Here is a 22,862-nt window from a genome sequence, read left to right as displayed (position 1 = left end):
CAGTACCAATAGTCAGTGGTCTCTCACTTCACGGCTGGAGACTATCCAGCATCTCTTGCACGCTAGAGGGTTTTCTCACTACACAACGACAGATGCCTGGATACCTTCATCAGTCCTCTGCAGCTGTGTACCAAGGAAAATGGGCCGTCTCCTGTGGTTGGTGCCGTAAACAGGGTCTCTCTCCGGTCAGGGCTACTATTCAGCAAGTAACGGCTTTCCTCATCTTCCTTGCCGATAGAAGCTTCTCTCCGTCTCAGCTGTAAAGGGCTATAGGGCCTCCTTGGGCCTAGTCCTGCACCTGAAGGGTGTGTGTATCTCCTCCTCACTGGAGATTTCCCTGCTGATAAAAAGCTTCGAAAGGTCTTGCTCTCCTCGAGAACTCAGACCCCGAGTTGGGTGTGACTCTTGTTCTTAAAAGCCTGACTTGTGCACAGTATGAGCCTCTGCAAGAGTCATTGGACGGAGATCTGACCCTCAAGACCGTTTTCTTGCTTGCCCTGGCATCGGCAAAGAGAGAAGGTGAACTTCATGGTCTTTCCTTTAACGCTAAACATCCAAGGGGATGGGGGTCAGTCACACTCTATTTCGTTCCAGGTTTCGTAGCAAAGACTCAGAATCCATCGGTCCCTGATGCCAGGTTCAAGTCCTTTACAATCCCCTCCCTAGAGGACTTTGTTGCTAATGATCCAGATGAGATGCTACTCTGTCCTGTTTAGAGTGTTGTGGTACTACCTCAAGAGGACATGACATACAGGCGTACTCTGCGGCAGGCGAGGAGAACACCAGTACATTCCGAGCGAGAGCTTACTGAGGGACATTGGTCCAATCCTTGCATTCAAGAAGAATCTGTTGGTTCCTCAGGTACTGAAGGCAGGGGTGTGATCGCGCCAGACCACCTTCACTTCCTTCTACCTTCAGGACGTTGCCTACAAGTCCTTGGACACTTTTCCCTTTCCTTAGGTCCTCTGGTGGCTGCTCAAGTTATGTAGCTTACCCGGGTCCTCTTAAGAGGACAGGTAGCATCTTACCTAAGGTGTTTGGTTGCAAAAGAGTATATGTGTGAGTGACTGGACTCCCTCCCTTTCTCTTTCTTCAACCTTCCACTCCCTGTGGGCAGAGGGTAGGTTAGCAAACCGTCACATGCTGGAACTGGCGTTGATGCAGGTGAGTTTTACAGTTGAGTATCCATTCTATTTATCTATGTAATATAGATATATAGGAGCAAGTCCTGCCCTCTCTCTAACAAGGGGAGAGAGGGTCTGACAATAAATCAAACCCATTGCTTATACATTACATTATTGTCTCCGGCACTTAGATTCAACCTAGCCCTTTTTGAATGATGTTGCTTTCACACCCATATTCCATACTCCGTTCAACATGTCAGAGGCACGGTCCTCTTCCTTGATCTATTTGACCAGGAAAAAGACCCAGGTGAGGCAAACTACCAGTCAGTTCAGAGACTGACTCAGATTCCTCCTATGCAGGAAGTAAGCTGTCCTTATGTAAAGACTGATCATTTGTAGATTGTGTAGGAACAAATGACAAATTTTAAAAGTAACTCGTATTTTTCCTAACTATACAAATCTAAGGTCTTTACAGTTGAATGCCCACCTCATTCTGATACCGGGGCCGAAAGGCAAATTGAATGCTTACCGTCCTGGTGGGTGGGACTCCCACCAGACAGACGGTAGTTAACTACCTAACCACCATGTTTAAAAGTTAAACGGCCGTTTCCAGCTGTGCCAAAGCATATTCATGTAAAGACCTCAGGTTTGTATAGTTAGGAAAAATACAAATTACTTTAAAAATGTCATATTTTCATGTTGTTTTCATGGCTAAATACATTTATGATGAAAAAATTATTTACTAATTTTCAAATAATATTAATGTAAACACAGAAGATATCAGTAAAATGTATTTTTTTCAGTGCATATTTAAATATTTAGGTGCAATACTTAATCAGAAACTCAGAGAAAGAGACTTATGTTAGCCTGGGGAAAGAAACAGGTTTTTAAGCTTTGTCCTGGTAATAAACTGGTTTCCTTTCCTCCTTACAAAGTGCTCAAAGACAGCAAATCTTTTTGCTTTATCAAAATTTAAAGACATTACTCAGTTACAGAGACTGGAATCATGAAAGTTTAAGGATTATAAGATTTAATGACTAAGTACAAGAATTTTAAAGGATGTCTGAATTGGAAGTTTTTCCAAACAGTTCACTAAAAATCAGTTTTGGATTATATTTAAAAAACTATTTTTACATTATATATTTATTTCTGAAAAGCTATATGACAATTATGTATAGTTAGTACACAACCACTGAAGTTCACTATATTGCATAAGACAATTTTATAATAAAAGTTCACTTTATTGCATAGGACAATTTTATAATATAATAATCACAAAATTTGTTTGGAAAGACCAATAACACCTAATATATGTCCCCTCAATATTGAAAGACAAAGTAGTACCCAGAGGTTCTTTAAGAGGTAGACTTCAAGTGAAGAATAAGAACCCTTAAAAGCAAATCATTGTCTTTGTACGTCACAACTATGAAATGGCAAATTCTGCATTTGTGCATCTACTGCTAGACAGTTTTTGTATAACATTCTCTACTACTGGCTAAATTTTCAGGAAAAATATAAAGCTGAATTGTGATGGAATGCTGTTGGGAACTTCAATAGTTGTAAATAGGGTTGCAAGTATTTTGCCACAGAACACTGACAAAAATGGAAAATGCTTTGCAAGAACAAACTGCCAAGTCAACTTCTAATTAAAGTATCTATTAAAAATTGTAATTATGGCAACTGGAGGCTACTGAGGATCACTCTGCTTTATGGCAGAATAGAAAAGTACCTGCAGAAATGCATTTCATCCAATGCTGCCCAGCAGCAAAATAACTGTTGTCAGGAAAAAAAGTAAAAAATAAACAAATCCATGAATTATCTTGCTTAAAAATAAATAAAATGAAACTTTGGACCTTGAGATTCATTAAATGCATCTTGTCCAATGTACATATATTAAATTAGAATTAAATGCATCTTGTTCAATGTACGTACTTCATCAAATAAGAATTTAAGTTTTAATTTCTTGAAAATTGGAGTGCTTAAGCTTATCCCATCTGTACAACACAGATGCTTTATTCTATGCAATTGCTGATAACTTGCATCTCAAGGAACTGTGTTTTTTAGATAAAATATTCATCTTTTGTCACATCACTATCATTCAGTAAAATCAACTCTGCTCAGTCATATATGATTTGGGTCCAAATCACATTAAGAGAGGGGACGCCAATCCTTAGCCTTCCATTTACAAGCATTTTTGAAAAAAGGAAGTTGGTTACCAAGCCACAACCCTTTCCTGACCGTACACAAGAATAACAGCCACTAAAGTCCATCAGATACACTGACAGACCCTTACCTTTCCAATGCATTACCTACTCAAACAATGCAACAAAATAATACATACAAAATTAACCAAACTGAAGAGTAGGCATTACCTTATTCCAATTCCATTGATTCATATAGTATTTGTCAGAAACAAGATATTTGCACAATAATATAAAACACTGGATGGTCCAAATTACCGAGATCTTTTTTCCATGGTAAATCATGGGCTATAATATCAGTAGGAAATTAAAAAAAAAAAAAAAAAAGGCCTGAAAATAATTTACTAAAAATAACCACGGCACAAAATATGCTAGAACTACATCCATCTTGCAAGAATAGCAATAATTATTTACAAAAGAGCAAAGATAAATGCAAGCCAAGAGAGCATTACAGAACCCCCCAAAATAATTATATATATATACAATCAAACTTCAGAGCAATGACACAATACAGGAACTTCATGAATATTGTGGATCAAGAAGTACCACTGGCAATGTCAGGTATTAAGTATCAACTAAGTATTACATTTAGAGTTCAGCCTAAACTCCAGTCTAAACTTAAAGACAAAGCAGACTTATTAAAAAATCCTATTCCAGTTTAAATCTGGAGTAGGCTGTCCAAAAATCTAATTCCAACCTAAAGGAGTAGGCCTCCCTAAGATATCCTCCACTCCTAATGTTACACGAAAAATCTTTGCCTTTGACATCAGATATACCTTCAGAACCCTATATGACACCCCATCCCATTTACACATGGCCCCATATGGCATCTTTCACTGTTAACTTGAAAAAGAGGTCCCATGCTAAATTGTCCATGTAATCCTATTTGCTATTTATCAAATTCAGTGCATATTAGCAAGTAGTCAATTTTTTTCATCGAGAATATTCACTGCAAACTTACCTGCACAATATAAATGATAAAAAAAAACTTAAATGCTTACATCCTATAAAAATATTTACTTTAAAAATATACAATATACATTGAAGTTTCCCATTCTGGCCTGTGTTACAAAGTATCCATAAGATAAAAATCTAATCAAATTGTTGAGCTTTTACAAATCAACCATGACACTGCATCTAAAAAGACAGATTCTGTATACCTACTACAACTGTGAATGTGTCATTTCTTCTCTGAAAACAACACTTCCTTCATATCATAAATTATTCTGTCTACATCAACCAATATTAGTCAAGATGTGCTATCCAAACTGAAATCAATACTGTATACAGTAAAGTCTATTTGGCAGTGTAACCATATAATTGATACATTTATTAATTTCATTATATGCAAAAAAAAAAAAAAAAGTCAATTGGCACAAGTATAAATCTTTGTCTTTCATGCCAGTTAAATTATAAAATTATAAAAATAATACCACTCCAATCTCAAAAGATTACAAGAAAATATACATAATTATGGCAAACTTTCTGCAGCTAGTATTTATCATATGAATGTTATGCATTTCTTACTACTGACCTACAAATATTTCTTAGATGGCAATCTTGTATTTCCATACAGAACATCCAATAACCAATAAACTCATGAAACTAAATCTATCAAAAGCTCACAATGCACAGAGAAACTTTTCACAACTACCCACAGGTGTCCTATTACAAATTATTCAAAACTTCAAGTTTTATTGAAATAGCTAATAACATGATTTTCATTTAGATGATACCCGAACAACCTTATTGTCTTTTATTTTGATCAATATTGCACAAATAATGAAACTGAGCAAAAGTTACTTTCCATTTTCATCTTGAATTAAATATTTCTAATACTCTCCTACTGAAACTTACACAATAAACAAAGAGGTGAGTAGAAAGACAAGAGGGATACATTTCCTGACATGCAATGCTTACATTTACACAGAGAGGTGAACAAACTTGTTGACAAATGCCTTCAGTTTGCATCAAAGCAAGTCTGTCAACATTCCAGATTTCATATACTATACCTACTGTCTAAATCTACTATGTGGGTTTCAAAGCAACTGGACACTGCCCACCTTAGTTATCTACATCAGTGGTTATTGCTAAGTAATTTTTCACAAGTAAGTAATATGAGTAACCAAAAGATTTCTATAGTAGTGAGAGTATGCAATATTTACAAAATGCAAGCCAGAATGTATCTAATGAATTACACTAAAGATTCTTATGAACTACTGTGCAGATAACATCAATGTATAAATCTACTGCCTGCCAACCTAATGTTTCCTACAATAAAATACCTTGAAAAGGCAGTATGAAAGACAGCTTGATGTGCTAATATCAAAAGGTATCAAACATGCTTTTGTGATAATATAATTACAAATCTGAAAGACCTTGTTTGCACGGCTGGTAAAACTGCGCATGAAAGACTGTTTTGTGCTAAAATTCTACTGACATTTCTATGGGGCAGTTATCAATTAAGGCACCTCCATTAAGTCTTGTACAGCATGTAACTGTAACTGATGGATGTTACAACTGACAATGTGCAAACCTGTAGAATCAAGAATATGTTATCTGTATTAGTATACATTGGTCAAAATTTTGAAAAAATCTATAGGTAACAAAAAGTTACCAAATCAGATCTTAATAAAAAGTATAAATGGCACAGTTACTTGTAAGATCATCTAAAAGACACTAACCAACCATCTGGTAAACCTGTGACACATGTACATACTGTAATTACTTAATATGGCTTTTCTATGTGGCAAGGATAAAGCTGCCATTTACACAGCTTTACATCATCAAAATATAGTACATCAGCAGTCATGTCTTATATAAAAATAAATAAGAGATTATAAGGACTTTTATGTTAATATGCTTCCCCCAACTTTTAGCATTTTTGCCCAACAGTTGATCTAATATCAGTATGTAAAAATGCAAAGTACAACTACAATTGATAAGTATTGTGGTAAACGTTCTTGTGAAACATAACCACAGCAGCACCTACCTGCTGGTTAAATTGCACACACAGCTGTGAGAACAAATCTTGCTTTTCTGCCAGGATCATCACTGACTGTCGAGTACTGGTATTTATCTACTTCGAGCAAACACAGTAAGTTAAAAGAAAATAAACACTTTTACTTAATTATACAGAAAGACTAGTTGAGCACTTCGTTGTTACAGAGGAGAACCAATTTTTCATACAGTATTGGGAAACTGGGTTATCTAAAGAGGTCCATTTACTAGTACAGTTAAAACATAAACTTAATTTAGAAATTTCATCCAAAAAATCAGCCATTTCATCAAGATAGCTCATAAAAGACAATTATTAGGATTACATGGCTTTGTACATTCATCAAGAGTATTTTTTTGCCAACCAATTCAATTCACTTAAAAGAAAATTTCCAATTTGGCACTAAACTACCTACAATATTGAAAGCCCTACTTCTTCTATTGCCATGAGGCACAAAATCATTTCCATCCCTCACAGAGCAATTATTACTTTCAAGTGTTTCAGAATTTTGATTAAATTTCCAATATTTCCTCTCAGGAGCGTCTACCTTTTTCACCTTGGGGTACCTCTGTTTCCTTTGGCATGACTTGAATGGCAGGCAACAGCAAAACAAATGCTTTTTCTGTTCTTGGTAATCATCACTGCCATGGATAACTTCATCACAGTGTCTTTCTACCTCTACTTCTATATGCTCATGGGTGGCAACTGATGCTTCTGCTTCCCCACCACTGTGTTCACTCGCACGAAGTCAATACTTTGGTGTCAGGTAGACCTTGCGCATCAGAGTTGAGACAATGCTAGCAACTTGTTTTTTTCCATGCATGTGTTGCTGAGCTGAAACAGATGAACATTATTTTTCTTCATTACTTGTTACATGTAAAATACTGCTGTTACATTTCAACCAAACTAATATGTCAAACCAGGTCAAATGGACTTGGCCCAAAAAGGGTTAAGTTTTACCATAGTCTCCACATCAGACTTAAAAATTTTAGATAAACACAATTTTCATTAAACACCAATTATCACAAATAAATTTTGTCTGGAAGATAACTGTAATCATTAAAATCTTCTTTAGTACTTCTAAAAACTACAGAATTTAAATTATAGAGGCAAAATGCTTGTAACAATAACTGGAAAGGATTGTACCCATTTGAGGTTCTCTGGTCCAATGGGAATAAAAACAATCCAGATTTAGGAAGAACATAATGCAAGACTTACATGGACAGTTAGACTCAAAATGAATGATCATGTAGCGGTTTACGTCTGTCATCATGGACAACAAATCATCATGTTTGGACTGTGTGGTCAGGACATGAACCAATGACTGTATGAACCAAGAACCATTGGTTGTATTGCGCCATGAGAAGTGACCTGAAATTTCAGAGAGAGTATTTGTTACTGGATTTACTTTATGAGATTTACAAGCATGGTGAAAATAAATACAATTCCTAAGTTAAGGCACATGGGATAATAAAAATTTGATTTAAATCTTGCAAACATGCAATATTTTGACTTGTGTTGCCTAAAATTCTATGTACATTTTTGTCCGTAAATTATATAAAAAAAAGAACCAAATGAACAAAAGTAATATAATTATGAGCATAAAATAAAAGAAAAAACTAATCATCTCTTAAACCTTACGGCTGCCCTACTGGCACTCAAATCCCAAACTACTGTCTACAGGTGGAAAACCATTTATGTTAATCTTTTTTTTGTATGATTGTTTAGTCCTAAGATTACCATTGTTATAAAAGCCAAAAACCAGAAACCAATATATTATGGCTAAAACATCCTTAGAAGATAAAATACATAAGTGCCATGTAACTTTTTTAAAAAACAGTTGGTCCATTATAAAAAGCATATTAATAAGAGTATGAATAAAAGCTGCTCTCACCAGGGACAGTAGACCAGCATATCAGAAAATCAGCTGTGTTCGGGATCTTATAGGAGAGCGCCCCCGAGTCTGTCTCATCTTTTGGCCCAGTATTTATAAGTGTAGTGCCAGCATCCAATCCTTCTCCACGACATGCCTGACAACAAAAGTAAATAACATCAAGTGAATCCTTTGATCCATGAAAGTGTATCTTTCTTGGTTTTCCATGCTTCAATGACAACCCTCCCAAGATATAAAACAAAACATTTCTTTATAATAATACAAATAAAAGCATCATCAATACCAGGTAAATTAATTTCTGTCTCAGTGCCAGAGCAAGAATAGTAACTACAAATCATATTAAAATCTTGCAAAACTATAGTAATGGAATCAATTTTACTTCCTAGTCAAAACACTATTCCCATGCTGATGGATCAGTAGCCATGATGCATCATCTCCAACTATTCCTAGAGCGCATCTTCTCCGCTAAACCCTCCTCCAACTTCTTCTTTACTTTAGCACTCCATTTAATTCTTTGCCTCCATCTTGACCTTCAACCACTAACAAGTTTTACCCAAGCCCTCTTCACTCATCCTTACCACATGCCCATACCACCTTACTCTCAACTCTTATCATATCAGTAATGTTGGCCACCATGGAACTTCTAATTTCTTAATTTTCTCAACTGTCATCACCATCCCCAATTTTGTTCACTCCAGCTTCTGTTACGCATTCTTTATTAACGTCCACTTCTCATCACTGGTTTGATTACATTACAATAGATCTTTATTTTCAGTTTATTTAGCACTCTTTTGTCACCCACTACCCCTGCCCCCTCCCCTGTTTCCTCCTCGCTGCTTTTATCCTACTTTCTCTATCATTTTTAAAGCTAAGCTTCATCAGTCTTAAGCTCTTAAACAAATAACCTAATCCCTACCTTCTTGCTGGATATCATAGCCTTACTTTCAGCCATAGCACCCAATTCAAGATATTCCTTCCACTCTCTTACCCTTCTTTGCAATTATATTCTTCAGTCTCTGCTGTAATTACCAAATCATCTGTAGATAACAAATTCCCTCAGATTTTCATTCCTAATTGTTTCACTCAATACATCCATAATTAACACAAAGAGAAAGGGGCAAAGTACTGGTTCTTAGCATAAACCAACTCTAACTACAAATATTTCTGTTTTGTGAGACTTATTGCTGCTGGCCTTTGTTCTTGTGTGCTGTACATTATTTTAACCAACCCAACCAATTTTCTAGCACTCTCCTCTGTCTTAAGCACTAAAACACTATCAAAAGCTATTTCTATGTCTACAGATGCATAATAGAGCTTCATATTACCTTCTAGCATCTTTTTCTGTCTCTGTCTTATTATATTAACAGCATCCACTGTACCTCTCCTTATAATGAAACCACACTGCTATTCTCAATTTTCATAACTGGTTGCAATCCATCACCCAGTATTCTTTCTAAAACCTTCAACAAATGTTCTGTTAGTTTGATGCCTCCATAAATACCACACTCCATAATATCTCCCATCAGTTTAAACACATTTACCATCAGACTCTTCCCAGTCATCTAACATTACTTCCTCTCCCAAGATTGCCTTTAACAGTTCCAGTACCCATTCTTCACTGTCTAGTCAAATCTTATATTTAAGATGTTCTTTAAGGATTCAAAAAAGAGAGCTATGGCTCAGCCCAGTAAAGTAAGATCAGACAACTAGACATTCTCATGCCTGAACTTACCTGAATGAAAAACAGTTTTGGCTTTCCTGCCAGTGATTTGCACTGGTCTGCATTGAAACAATCAAACAAGAATTCTGCCTTGAAACTTCCGTTGCGGCCATAAAGTATCTCCTGCTCCCCATGAGACATGAACACAATCACTAGGGAATCACAGTCCTTATGATCAACTCCAAATGCCACTGTCAGAAAAAAATTAAGATGGAACTGTAAATTGTACACTTGCATAAAACATGTACAAAATTTTGAAAACAGTGAGAATATCTATAGCAAACACTTGGCTAACGATACACATGAAGAGAATTAGGACTTTAAGCATCTTCCTTTGTGACTCCTTTGCAGTCATTAAAAATGTGGCTACCAAAGATTGCATCTTATTTGCATAAGATCTAATATCAATATTACAAGCAGTAAAAATTGCAGCTTTCACTACTCGAGATCCATCTCCATTAAAAACAGATATTATAGAGCATAATGCAAGAATATTCAATAACACTCTTTATAATTTTCAGAAATATCTTCAATACTTCTACTTAATTGTACTCTAACATTACCATGTCACCTTTAATCTCTATGTTGAGATCCAATGAGACACAAAACTAATACCAGAAAATAGGAAGCTTACTTTAGCAAAACTGTGCAAGAGCAAAGAAGTAACCTGCACTGACAGACAATTCATCATGAAAATGTCAGTCTGTAATTCACCATTCACTTTTATGACCAAATAAACTTCATATGAATACAGCATAACAAAATAATGCTAGTAGACTGGGTATTGTTAAAATTTACATCCTTACTTTGTCTTATTTCAAAATTACAACTACATTCTCAGGGGCAAAGTTTTCCAAAAGAATCTTTTTAACTTCAAGCATTATACTAAAATGAATCTCATACACCAGGTAGAACAGACCAAAATGCCCCAATAGTTTATCCATAAAATATGAACTTACAGTCCTGTATGACTTCCTTGATGCGCTCAACGGTCTGGTTGTCATACACTGCCACTTGGTATCCAAGATTTGTAAAAAGCTGTTTAGCTTGATCACGATCTCTGTCTGTACCATTCCGCTCCTGGAAACCAAATTTTGAAAATGAAAATAAGTGAACAAGTACACCATTATTTGTTGTCAATAGATTATACAAAATCTTTAGATTCCATGAAGAGGTAATGATTTAAGCACTGAAATATTTTACTTCCTCCCAGGTAATATAAAAAGGACAGGGTTATGTATGTTTGAGCCCTTTGTTGGCCGAGTTGGTTGAGCTTCAGACCGTCATTCGATGGGCGGAGTTCGATTCCGCCGCTTGGCTGATGAAGAGTTAGAGGAATGTATTTCTGGTGATAGAAATTCATTTCTCGCTATAATGTGGTTTGGATTCCACAATAAGCTGTAGGTCCCGTTGCTAAGTAACCAATTGGTTCTTAGCCACGTAAAATAAGTGTAATCCTTTGGGCCAGCCCTAGGAGAGCTGTTAATCAGCTCAGTGGTCTGTAAAAACTAAGCTATACTTACTTTTTTTTTATGTATGTTTGAAATTTTCTGCATAATACACCAGGGATGCATAGCCCAACCCTGTTTACCCTTATAACTTACACAATAATAAGTCAAACTACTGAAGAGCTAGAAGGCTTTCAAAACCAGGTTTACCTCTTTATTCTTTCCTGACACCTTTATCATCAGTTTATTTCAAAATGTGAAGCTTTTCACATAGGTCTGTGGTTATCGCACTGAGGCCAAGGTTAGCCTACTGATACACATCACTTAGAATTCAAAGTTTGATTTTTAGAATGGTAGTACAGTATAAGAAAAACCCCAATTTTTAGGAATGAATTTTAGGATTTAAAGGTTGTCTTATACATGGAAATACACGGTACCTAAATTCCTAAAAGTTTAACATAAACACCATGTGAAGTCAGTTAAAAGTTACTTAGCAACACTGAACAGTCATACAAGAAAATAAAACTTAGACATGCAATGAATTCTCAAAATACAGTAGAATAAAAACACCAAATACTACTTACACATAACTGCAGTATTACTTTTAGCTGAGAGGTAATGTAAATGAAACGAATGATAAAAAGTGAAAGAGTTGAAGGTTTTGTAATGCAAAGCTGAGTTTCTTACATGGCTTTCACAATTACGAATGAATTACATCACGTTCATAACATATGCTGTACTATATTCTAAGGTATATTATGTTTATAAATGTGTGATAGAGGTCTAATTCATTACGCTTACCCTATTGGCAGTAATAATTTTTACATATGATCCCATAAGAGTCAAACTGACCATTCGAGCAAAGATGAAAACAGTTGTTAAAAGAATGTTTACCAATGATTTAGCAAAACTTCACAGGTGACTGAATGTTAGGGGTTAATGTTATGAAAATATAGTACACTTCAAGTATTACCACAAGATTCTGTATAAATGATAGTGTTTCCCATCTATATAGCCAAAGTTTAACACAAGGAACTACAATATAACACAACGAAGACAGCACTGTACTCAAAACATCCTCCCCATAGTTTCATTTTTTCATAGTATACGCAAACTCTTAGCAAATTTGTATGCAATGATAAAATGCATGACCCAATTATAGAATACAAAAACTATGAAGAATATCACAATGATTCAGTCACCGATGGTATCCTTTCCCATCATACTTTCCTACTTTTTATCTGGCTTGTGAACAGCAAGTCACCTGCATGTCAATTTCCAGCTATACCACTTGAAAAATCTTCCAAAAACTATTCCATCAAAATGCAAAACACTCAACATAAATTACAACAAAGAAATACTTAAGGATAATCATTTAAATAATATATATTCACAATCCACATTTATCCACACAAAACCGTCAGCAATCTTTCATTATTATCATTCTTTCTACTGTATTCACAGCAAGCATATATCTTTACAGACCACACCAAGGGGTCATGAACTTCCTTGCATGTTTCCAAAAAATTAAATGCCAATGTAAGCAATATAAAAGGAAAGAACAGATCAAAGAATAAGAAAGGATCAGAATACATCCATAGGAATTTTCAGTGTAGTATACAAAATTCATGCCTCTACACCCTAAGCACACAATTACAGGCAGTCAACGTACAGGTACTTCTAAAACCTACCCCTAGACCCGTGTGACTGTCAAAGATACGATGATTAAAGATGACACAGTGTCCACGAGAAGGATGGTTCATGTTGTAACGTAGAGCATCCCTGTCAACTGGCATTCTTGCATAAGCTGATCCAAGCCCATTGCTTCCCGGGCTTTGGGGGTTAGAGTTAATACTGTTAGTGAATGCCAACTTTATAAGTTACTACATTAAAAATTTTGTAATTTTGGAAGTTTGAGACAATTTATAGTCAGACCTACAAACTAAATAGTGCTCAATATATACAGTAAAGTAACTTGCACTTGAAACAGTAGGTTTGTAATACTATGGTATATAACTGAAATATGTGCAGCCAAAATTACATAAACACATGAAAAACTGAAATACGACTCAAGTATACGCATGAAAGCATGACTGTACTATACAGTATCAAGGCAAATATGTATATGAGAGCTGTTTAAAAACGTTAATCATCAAATATATTTGCCATGTCTCAGCCTCTACATTTTTCAAACCTTTTTATTTAATACAAAAAAATTAAATAACAGAATGCCATGTAGAGTACAAGAGGAAGTTGCCTACAACTAAACCACTGTAAAATATAAACGTTTAATGTTACGAATTTGCAGAACCAATCAAGACCATGGTTTTTGATAATGAAAAGATTACGAAACTCAAAATATTTTTAATATTTAGTGATTGTATGCATCCACACCAAGTTAATTCTCAATGTTCATAGTAATTTATGGAACATGAATAGCAATCCGGTTATGAAATCATGCAACCCTCTCTGGCTACTGTCAGTTACAGTAAACCCCCCGTATTCGCGTTCTCATGGTTTGCGGGCTTCTCTGTGGAAACATCTTCCATCATTCGTGGAAAATTCGCCCATTCGCGCTATTTTTCACTGAGAAATATTCACTAATTACTGTATTTTCATATAATTTTCATGAATAAATGCACTTTTTGTGATAAAACTATTAAAATACTCAGGTATAAGCATTTTACAGGGTTTTTCTTGGTTTAAGCTATCAAAATGGGCAGTTCTAAGTGTTTTTAGAGGGTTTTAAACATTCATGGATTTGACCTATTCGCAGAGGGGACGCATCCCCGCGAATACGGGGGGTTCACTGTATTACCAAATTAAAGTTGTATATGTCAAGTTCAATATTCTAAGTTTGTTAGGACGTTTAGACTATAAACTATCGTTACAACAAAATTATCAGCAATATTCTTTTACACTATGACATGACATTCAATGCACAGTCAACAAATTCAAGTTCATAAAAATCATGCCACATGAATCTGATAACCCACAAGAATATTCTAAGATCAGGACAGTTCCTACATGATTAATTCATATTTCTTAAAACCAATTCAAGTTCACATGCAAAATACTCACACAAGACCCAGACCGCCCGCATCTTCACTGTCTTCAGAATTCAGCGAAGTATGGTCACCATTCTTTACCACCTCTTTTTCATTAAGAGCCTGGTTGGCCATTGCAACTGTTACCGACTCCATGTCAGAAGCCATGACTTATTTACAAAATCTGCAAGAGAAAGCAAATATAGTAGATGGACACTGTGCTACTAAGCAATGATGATGTTACAGTATAAAATATAAATGGCAATGGTTTATGTTACAATATACAGGGTACCTTTACGCCACCCTCTGATCTGTTTTGGATGATCTAAAATCTCAATTCCTTAATTCTTATTCAAAAGAACTTAAAATTATTACTGTAACTGAAAAGTTTAACTGTATGAATTATCTAAATTCTTTGACTCTCATACAACTATGCTGAAAGACACTCCTTGATGCATAATTCTTCATCAGAACAGATGTTACATTTACATTCTCAACTGATATAACAAAAAGTAACACACTAAAATCTCAAAATTACCTAATACTACTAGTCATGAGTAGCTTACTGTCATTAAAAAGTTTGCCTTTCTTACGAGAGCTTAAGATGTCCTGTTGTGTGAATATTCTGCATTTAAGCATTTGCACTCCCCACAAATACTGACATAAGCAATAGTAATACTGTACACTATTACTGTACTCTCCCAGTATCTAGACTACTGAATACCTAAAAACAATAGTGCAGATTTTAATATTTGATAACCATGTTAGAGAAAACTGTTTTTGTAATTATGTATAATAAAACCTCACCTCAAATCTTGTTATAGGTAGGTGATCTTGTGTAAAAGGTCTCTTGTCAAAATGGTCAATCGCTGCACTTGTAATCAAAGCTGCCTATGGGGGCCTTGACTTTCCACTTATCCAGCTTATGGTGTCAAGGTTAAGAAAGATTCAAGAATGTGTCCTAAATGTAGATACGTTAAGCAATAACCTCCCCCTTTTTGGCTAAGTGGCAATTTATTCAAACATGGAACTTTTTCTCCCACTGCTCCTCTTATGTTTTGAGTATATTCCACCACTACTGTTGGTGTCAATCACTCATTTCTGTTTCTCAACACAAAAAACCTAGGGGAAACCTATAGTCATTTAACCTATAGTTGTTTCCCCTATGCCAATGATATAAATTTTTGCATGAGAGAATTTCTAAAATACCACAGGGAGTGCAAAATTTAGAACAATTCATAAGGGATTTATTTTTAAAACTCAGTATCTTGCAAACTAATAACCAATACTATGAATTTAGAGAAAAAATACACGAACAAATTATGCAACCCTGCATATACATAACTGTGCCGTGATATCACAAGTTGCACCAAATCAAATAGACAGGAACAGCAATCACTGAATCTAGTAACAAAAGTACACAAAATAAGAATTTTAAAATCCCTACCAGTCAACCAATCATACCCCTATGGCTATTCCAGGAGATTTTTTCAAAGGCTGGAAGAATGTCTTAGATTTTACACAAAAACTCATGAAAATATATGCTGCTAAGAAACGACAGGATTATAATATACTATATAGGCCTACTGTGTATACCTTACTGGTGAATGTAAAGGAGCCACTGCACAAAGATATCGTTTATTAATGTAATTTTTTGACTAAAGAATACAGAAAAGGATGTATTTAATACAGTACAGGTGAGATCATTTGAGACTCGTGCCGAGATGAGAAATTTATCCTCTTTGTAATTTTTACTCCTGCCTCGAGGAGCTGGTACTAAACATGGTGTCCTGAGAAGTTTCCGCCATGTTTAGTACCAGCCCTCAGGGATGAACGTTAAAACATGAACAAAAAACGGGAAATTTCTCTATCTAAGTATGTTCCTCCAGTTATCTCAACTGTAATGCATTATACACACCCTTTTCTTTGATGTTTATGCAAAAATATTAATACACGATATCTCTGTGCAGCCGTTTACAGTTAGCTAGCTTGTCTATTCACTGCCTAGCCTACTGTGTGAATCTCAGGTGCAGTTTTTTACCTAGTAGGCTATACCACTACATCAGTTATACACATATCACATCAAGTTACATCAACCATCTAGGCTGGTTAAAATGAACTATCTTTAGGTTATCAGCATACGGCATCTAGCTATAGCCTACGAGTTAGCAGTACAGTGTATTTTTACTCGTCAAATACAATAACAAGCTTAGTCTACTTTGTAGTGATCCTAATCCCCTGAAAATGCAAGTAAATTTTGTTGACTTACCCTCGTGAAATATTGGCAACTTTTAAATTGAATTATACGTGCAAAGCTCGACAAACAAAGGATGGCTATCCCGTACTTACTGTTTAACAGACAACTGCTTTGTTGCTTCAGCGTCGCAGATCTTGGGATTTCCTCGGTTGCCGGATATAGTATGGCCAAAGGCGTTCTAAACTCTTGTTCTCGACGAGATCAAACTTGAACTTTATGAAATGTTAAACGTATTCCACCAAAAAAGTTACGGCGAGGAGTCACAATGCAAGGTTGAATGTTGACAACAATTGGGCTGCATATGATACAGATCCTCTTCTTCCGAGCTTCTTAAAGGCTAAGCGAAGTAGCGGACTTATGATTAACATCCATCCAATTTAAATAATTTTAAGAAATTTCCCATTTCTTGATATTAATCCTACTCACAAGCCATCATAATAACTGCAAATATACCAATATGCTTAGCAATAGCAATTCTTCATATCGCTTGCGTGAGGCGTATTTATCATCACTTAATCATAATAACCAAGGGGAACGTTCACTTTCCCAGTTCGTGGACGCTTTTCAGACTAATATGTAAACTTGTGACACTTTCTCTTAAACAAATTATAATGTACTGTTTATTACGTTCAAATGTAACTTTATTAAGGATATATCAGCAAAATATACCAAAATCAGCAGTAATCATTTGGAAAAAATTATCTAGAGAACAACATTTGAAAACTGTTACGTTTATAGGATACTGAACGAAGAATGTGATGAGCGTACCCTAAAGAGACCCAGGTGAGAGATTGCGTCACTGTAGCGTCATCACTGATAACGTTTCTTAGAAACGGAGTTTTAATTGTTGCGTGAAGATGATGTGAGTTTGAGTCTTCACAAGCATCCGACTGAAAGACTAGAAAAACATCCGGGCTGGTAATTACTGACTGTGTGACTTATAAACCCTCGATTCTAAACGTACGAAAACCAAAGCCTTTCTAGGAATACGATGATGAGTCACATGGGAAACATGTTTGTGTGGAATCTCATGAGACTTTTGGAGTGTATTGACCTTTACCATATTTTCCTTGTTTTATCCAGAAGCATACCTGATCGTTTCGCTAACTGAGCTTCAATTTTCTGTCCAAATATCCTTTGTTTTTCTTAACAAGGGAGGAACGTTGCCTGTACGAACTTGAACATAGAAAACGAAAAAGAATGGTTAACGTTCATATTCAGGTGCAATTGATTTCACGGCCACCTCATGCATCCGCACAGAGACCTCGTACAAAGTCTCTGACGTATGCCCCTTAATATAATGAGGTTGTAAATTTCACCTAGGCCTGAACTAAGTTTTCTCTACATCATTGTTGTGTGGTTCGTGGTGTGAGGTTCAAGAAAGGTCAGAAGTGAGACTGATTCTTTATTGTGTTAAAATTGTTTCAGATTTAGCTGTCCTTGTGCCAGCACGGGCTCTTGCTCCTGGAGCAGCACGTAATTCTTTATTGTTCACGACAGGTACGTGCATGGTCTAAGACCATGGGTACGTGCATATAACGCGGCGAGCGGACGGATAGCTAGTGAGCGACCTGCGGGACCTTGCTGCGTCCGTACAGAATCGTGTTTGTTGAAAGACAAAATGACATACAGAACATGTACAAGGCAGATATATATATCGGCGAATAGGCCGTAGAATGATACATGTAACGAGATACATAAAGAATCTGAAACAATAACAAGTGACAAATACGACACGATTAATGTACAAATGTAGAGCGAAACACAAAGAACGAAGAGGCGGTTTGACGCTCTTACAGTGGTTTTACTGTATAGTTTTCACCTTGTGAATGTAAACACTTCACTCAAGCTACACAGACTTTCGTCTCTACAGCTTCCTCGTTCAATTTTCATTGATATTAGTAGTAACCATTCAATTCCATGAAGGAAACAAGTAGACAAGTAAAAAATTGCGTCAAAGTTTCTTCGGCGCAACCGAGTGTTTTGTACATCGTATAATCAAGGCCACCAAAAATAGATCTATCTCTCGGTGATCTTGGTATAATGCTGTATGAGCCGCGGTCCATGAAACTTTAACCACGGCCCGGTGGTGGCCTGGCCTATATCTTTGCCAGATGCAAGATTATGGCTAACTTTAACCTTAAATCAAATAATAACGGTTGAGGCTAGAGGGCTGCAATTTGTTATGTTTGATGGTTGGAGGGTGGATGATCAGCATAACCAATTTGCAGCCCTCTAGCCTCAGTAGTTTTAAGATCTGAGGTGCTGTCAGAAAAGGTGCAGACAAACAGACAAAGCTGGCACAATAATTTCTTTTCAGAAAACTAAAAATGAGCCGAAGTTATGCCCAGAAGTTTCTTCGGCGCAATCGAGTTTTCTGTACGGTGTATAATGCTGTATGATACTGTCAGTTGCGGCCCATGAAACTTTTAGCACGGCCTGGTGATGGCCTGTTTTGTTGACACCTATAGCGGTGCCAGATGCACGATCATGGCTAACTTTAACCTTAAATAAAATAAAAACTACTGAGGCTAGAGGGCTGCAATCTGGTATGTTTAATGATTAGAGTGTGGATGATCAGCATACCAATTTGCAGCCCTCCAGCCTCAGTAGTTTTTAAGATATGAGGGCAGAGAGAAAAAGTGCGGATGGACAGACAAATAGCCATCTAATGGGTAAGCTCTGGCTAATACATCGTTCGATTATTATTGTTTTTTCTCTTCCTTGTCTTTGTTCAATTTATTATTAATCTTATTTACTTTCTATTGCTTGTCTTTATCAATTTTAATTATTAATTTTTTTCTTCTAAAGTATTTTTTCACGCCGTGCTATTGCCATATTTCAGGCTAAGACGATAAAAACATAGGATTTCAGAAATTACGAAAAAATATATAATGTACTATTACTATCAATATTACGGGCCAACGGCTCCAAAAAGAAAAGCAGCCCGTTAAGCAAAAAGAAAGTAAGTAAAGAATAGAATGTAAAAACAGAAATAAAAAGGAAAACAGAGCAAAATAATAAGACAGACAGCATAAACTATGAGATGAGACAGATGTCAGCCGGCTCAGCTACAACACATTGCACCAAGCTTCAGCAGATTAGGAATGGAATGGAATACAAAATTTAGACCAACGGCCAAACAGCTGGGACCTATGAGGTTATTCAGTTCTTAAAGGGAAATTGAAAGCAAAATGGTTTTAAAGGTATAACAGGAGGAAAACCTCGTAGTTGCACTACGAAACAACTGGTAGGAGAGGGAGGAAAGTAAGATGAAGGAAAGAGAATATGAACGGAGGTACAGTAAAGGGAATGAAAGGGGTTGCAGCTAGGGGCCGAAGGAACGCTCCAAAGAACATTTTCAGACAACAAAAACCGAATAAGTTTTGCGAATAACACCTGAGCTTAATGGGTGTATGTCAGTCATCACATTTGGATTAAACTATCAGGGGAGAAGCATCTCTTTAAGATTAATTCAGCTCCTTGGATAAAAAAGACCAGTCAAATGACATAATCTGGATTTCTGGCAATATTTAGTTTCTCTTTTAAACCTCCTTCGAACATCTTAAGTAGAGTGGGATCTTTCCTAGATAGTGACCCCCAAGGGTTTTAACCCGGTTTGTATCCACCTTTGCGGCTTGTTTAGTACAAGCCCGTTGGGGATTACCTTAAAAACTTTAACAAAAGACTGTAAATATAAAGATAATGACCCCCAAGAAATATTAACCCTAGTTAACGACCCCCGAAAACCCTTGGGGGTCACTATCTAGCAAAGATCCTCAGAATGGCGTTACTACATACATATAACAACAGGTTATAAAATGTGCCCAGAAGAAAGTTTCCTCACCAGAGTATCAAAATTATTTATAAAATCCCTTGTAAAGACTTTGATTCATTTTATTTAGATCAGATAAGTAAAGAATTATTATATGTCAGAGTAATTCAGCTTAATGTTCGGTTGGAACTGGCCGAAAGAATAATGTTTTTGTTCACCTAAGTGAAAAATCACATAGGACTGATTCTTTCTCTTTCTTTATGATTTTCAACTGAAGACGCTTATGGACAGTCAACAGATTATAATCCCACGAGGGCTCCAAAAGGAAGTCAGACTGCAGAGAGAGAAAAATTAGAGGAAACAGTTATAAATGAATAAATATGAGGGAATAGAAAATATAACCGATACACCTGAATCAGGAGACGTCAGCAGGAAGCGGGAAGAATTCACTCCTTGCATAAACATGTGGAGGTCAGAAGATCCCACAACTTCACTAAGCAAACCGTTCCACATTTTATTTGCGGCTAGGATAAAACTCCTACTAAACTGCGTAGGATTAAACCTGATGCTAGAAAACAACACCCCGTTTGCAGCAGCAGCCTGCTTAGTGTTGCGAGCAAAACCGGCCAGGCCAGGTAAAGAAGAGTGCAGAGGGTGTTTGTCGCTTGTTGTACATTTCGTGCGACAAACACAATGACCTCACTTTACGTCTATGCCACAAGCCAACATCGGGGTTGACAAAATAAACTTGACTGATGCCATAACTATCCAAGAGTTTGGGATAAGATTCAGCACTTGAAGACCACACTGGGGAACAGTACTCCAGACAAGGAAGAAGAAAAAACTTATAAAACACTTAGATATGATAGCTTCATCACGAAATATTTGAAAACATTTCAGCAAGATACCAACTTTTATAGTATCAGGAAGCAGTATTATGTATATGCTTCTCAAAAGCCAGTTTCTTATCACAAGCTACACTTAAACGAGTCACTGACATTTGAAACCATACCATTTAAATGTAAGTCAGGACGCAAAGGCAAGAGTGTTCTGGTTCAATTATCGTACTTTGAGTTTAAGAAAGGTTAAGCTTCATGCCCTGAAACCTATTCCACTTTTGAATACATACCAGGTCTCTATTCAATAATTCTGAAACCACAGGCCTAAGGCGTGTAGAGCGAACAATAGCTAGAAGAGTAGTATTATTGGTATATGCAGTCAGTTTGTTCTCCAGACCTTGCAACATGTCACAAATATAGTTAATAAATAGCAAAGGTCCGAGAACACCACCGTGAAGAACATCTGAAATGACATTCTTAAAGCTATGATACTGGCCATCAACACGGATCCTTTGGGTTCTGCTTATTAAAATTTCATTTAAGATATCAATAAAAGATGCAACGATTCCCAATAATCTTAGCTTGTAGATAACTACTGCTCTAAAATCTAGACCAACCATGCATGCCTTTATACCCTTATTAAGAACAATCTGCAAGACTGTAGGTAATGCAGCAATGTTTTCCTTCCTCCAAACAGAAGGAAAACTTGTAAGTCAAACTAACCTTCTCAAAATAGTATCAATCTTTGGAGCTATGAAATCAGCAATCTTCTATAAAAAGCTGGGGAAGATCCCGTTAGGAGACGTACAACCATAACCCCAGAAGCAAAGTTTTGACTCCTCTAAATCTGCAGGCCATTGAACACAACCTAGCTCTGAAAATCATGGTTGAGGCAACATCAGGGACTCACCACACTGTTTCCTCGCAAAGGCTTGAGCCAAAAGTTCTGCTTTCTGTTTAGGGCAATATACAGCAGTTCTATCAGCTCCCACAAGGGGAGGCATGCTTGAATCAACTTCAGAAAATGATGACTCAAGGGTAGACCACCACTTATAGTCATTACCACTGGAAAGCAAAATCTCCTTCGCACTCTCATTGTAAGCTCTCTCATCTCTCATAGATAGCCTGAGCTTGTCTTCTAAGTTCAATGAAATTATGCGACAAAAATTCCAGTCAATTGTTCTGCCACAAATGATAAGCATATTGTTTCTTATGGTAAGCAAGCTTACATGTAGCATTAAACCATGGCTTATCCTTAAGACCAAATTTGAGGATTTTATAAGGATTTCTCTTGTCAATAAATGTTAAGATGATCATTTAAACACTCAGTAATATTCTGACTTTTATAAATATCCCTCCACCTGAACTCAAAACCCATCCAAATAGGCCTGGGATTTTAAGTATACCCTTCCAACCTACTTGAAAAGCTAATATCAATAACAATCTGATCCATCTTCACATTAACCTTAATCAAACTACGATCAGATGATTCCACTGGCGAACGGACTCCAAAAGATACAATTCTTGTAGCATCGGTGAATACAAGTTGGTTGCTAGAT

The 22,862-nt window shown here is 36.3% G+C and overlaps 1 protein-coding gene across 3 annotated transcripts; it reads right to left on the bottom strand.

Moving 5' to 3' along the window:
- Window positions 1-2,251: 2,251 nt before the first annotated feature.
- LOC136841747 (caspase-1-like) lies at window positions 2,252-17,260 on the bottom strand. Of its 3 annotated transcripts, XR_010854076.1 has the most exons (9): window positions 16,782-17,005; window positions 14,467-14,616; window positions 13,077-13,218; window positions 10,897-11,017; window positions 9,950-10,128; window positions 8,218-8,353; window positions 7,542-7,694; window positions 6,318-7,157; window positions 3,652-5,861 (listed from the first exon to the last, which is right to left on the bottom strand). XR_010854076.1 is itself a non-coding variant. In XM_067109001.1 (8 exons), exons 2-8 carry the CDS (start codon window positions 14,598-14,600, stop codon window positions 7,072-7,074), a joined length of 951 nt encoding a protein of 316 aa, XP_066965102.1. In that variant the 5' UTR covers window positions 14,601-14,616; window positions 16,782-17,260; the 3' UTR covers window positions 2,252-7,071. The 3 variants fall into 3 exon arrangements, 2 of the variants coding, with proteins under 2 accessions (XP_066965102.1, XP_066965103.1); XM_067109001.1 differs by having other exon boundaries at window positions 2,252-7,157; window positions 16,782-17,260; XM_067109002.1 differs by lacking the exon at window positions 16,782-17,005 and adding an exon at window positions 16,702-16,781 and having other exon boundaries at window positions 2,252-7,157.
- Between the last annotated feature and the right edge of the window lie 5,602 nt (window positions 17,261-22,862).

This window comes from Macrobrachium rosenbergii, chromosome 9 (assembly GCF_040412425.1).
Source record: "Macrobrachium rosenbergii isolate ZJJX-2024 chromosome 9, ASM4041242v1, whole genome shotgun sequence".
NCBI lineage: Eukaryota > Metazoa > Arthropoda > Malacostraca > Decapoda > Palaemonidae > Macrobrachium > Macrobrachium rosenbergii.
The sequence above is the reverse complement of the archived record's forward strand: the minus strand, read 5'-3'. Positions and strand labels throughout refer to the sequence as shown.

What these genes read in the sequence shown, in the direction of transcription:
- LOC136841747 (XM_067109001.1), bottom strand. Translation starts at nt 14,600, where the DNA reads ATGGCTTCTGACATGGAGTCGGTAACAGTTGCAATGGCCAACCAGGCT. An exon ending in CAAGGAAGTCATACAGGACT is followed by an intron (nt 10,129 to 10,896) that starts GTAAGTTCATAT and finishes TTTTTCTGACAG; the next exon opens with TGGCATTTGGAGTTGATCAT. An exon ending in TTTTGAGTCTAACTGTCCAT is followed by an intron (nt 7,158 to 7,541) that starts GTAAGTCTTGCA and finishes CATCTGTTTCAG; the next exon opens with CTCAGCAACACATGCATGGA.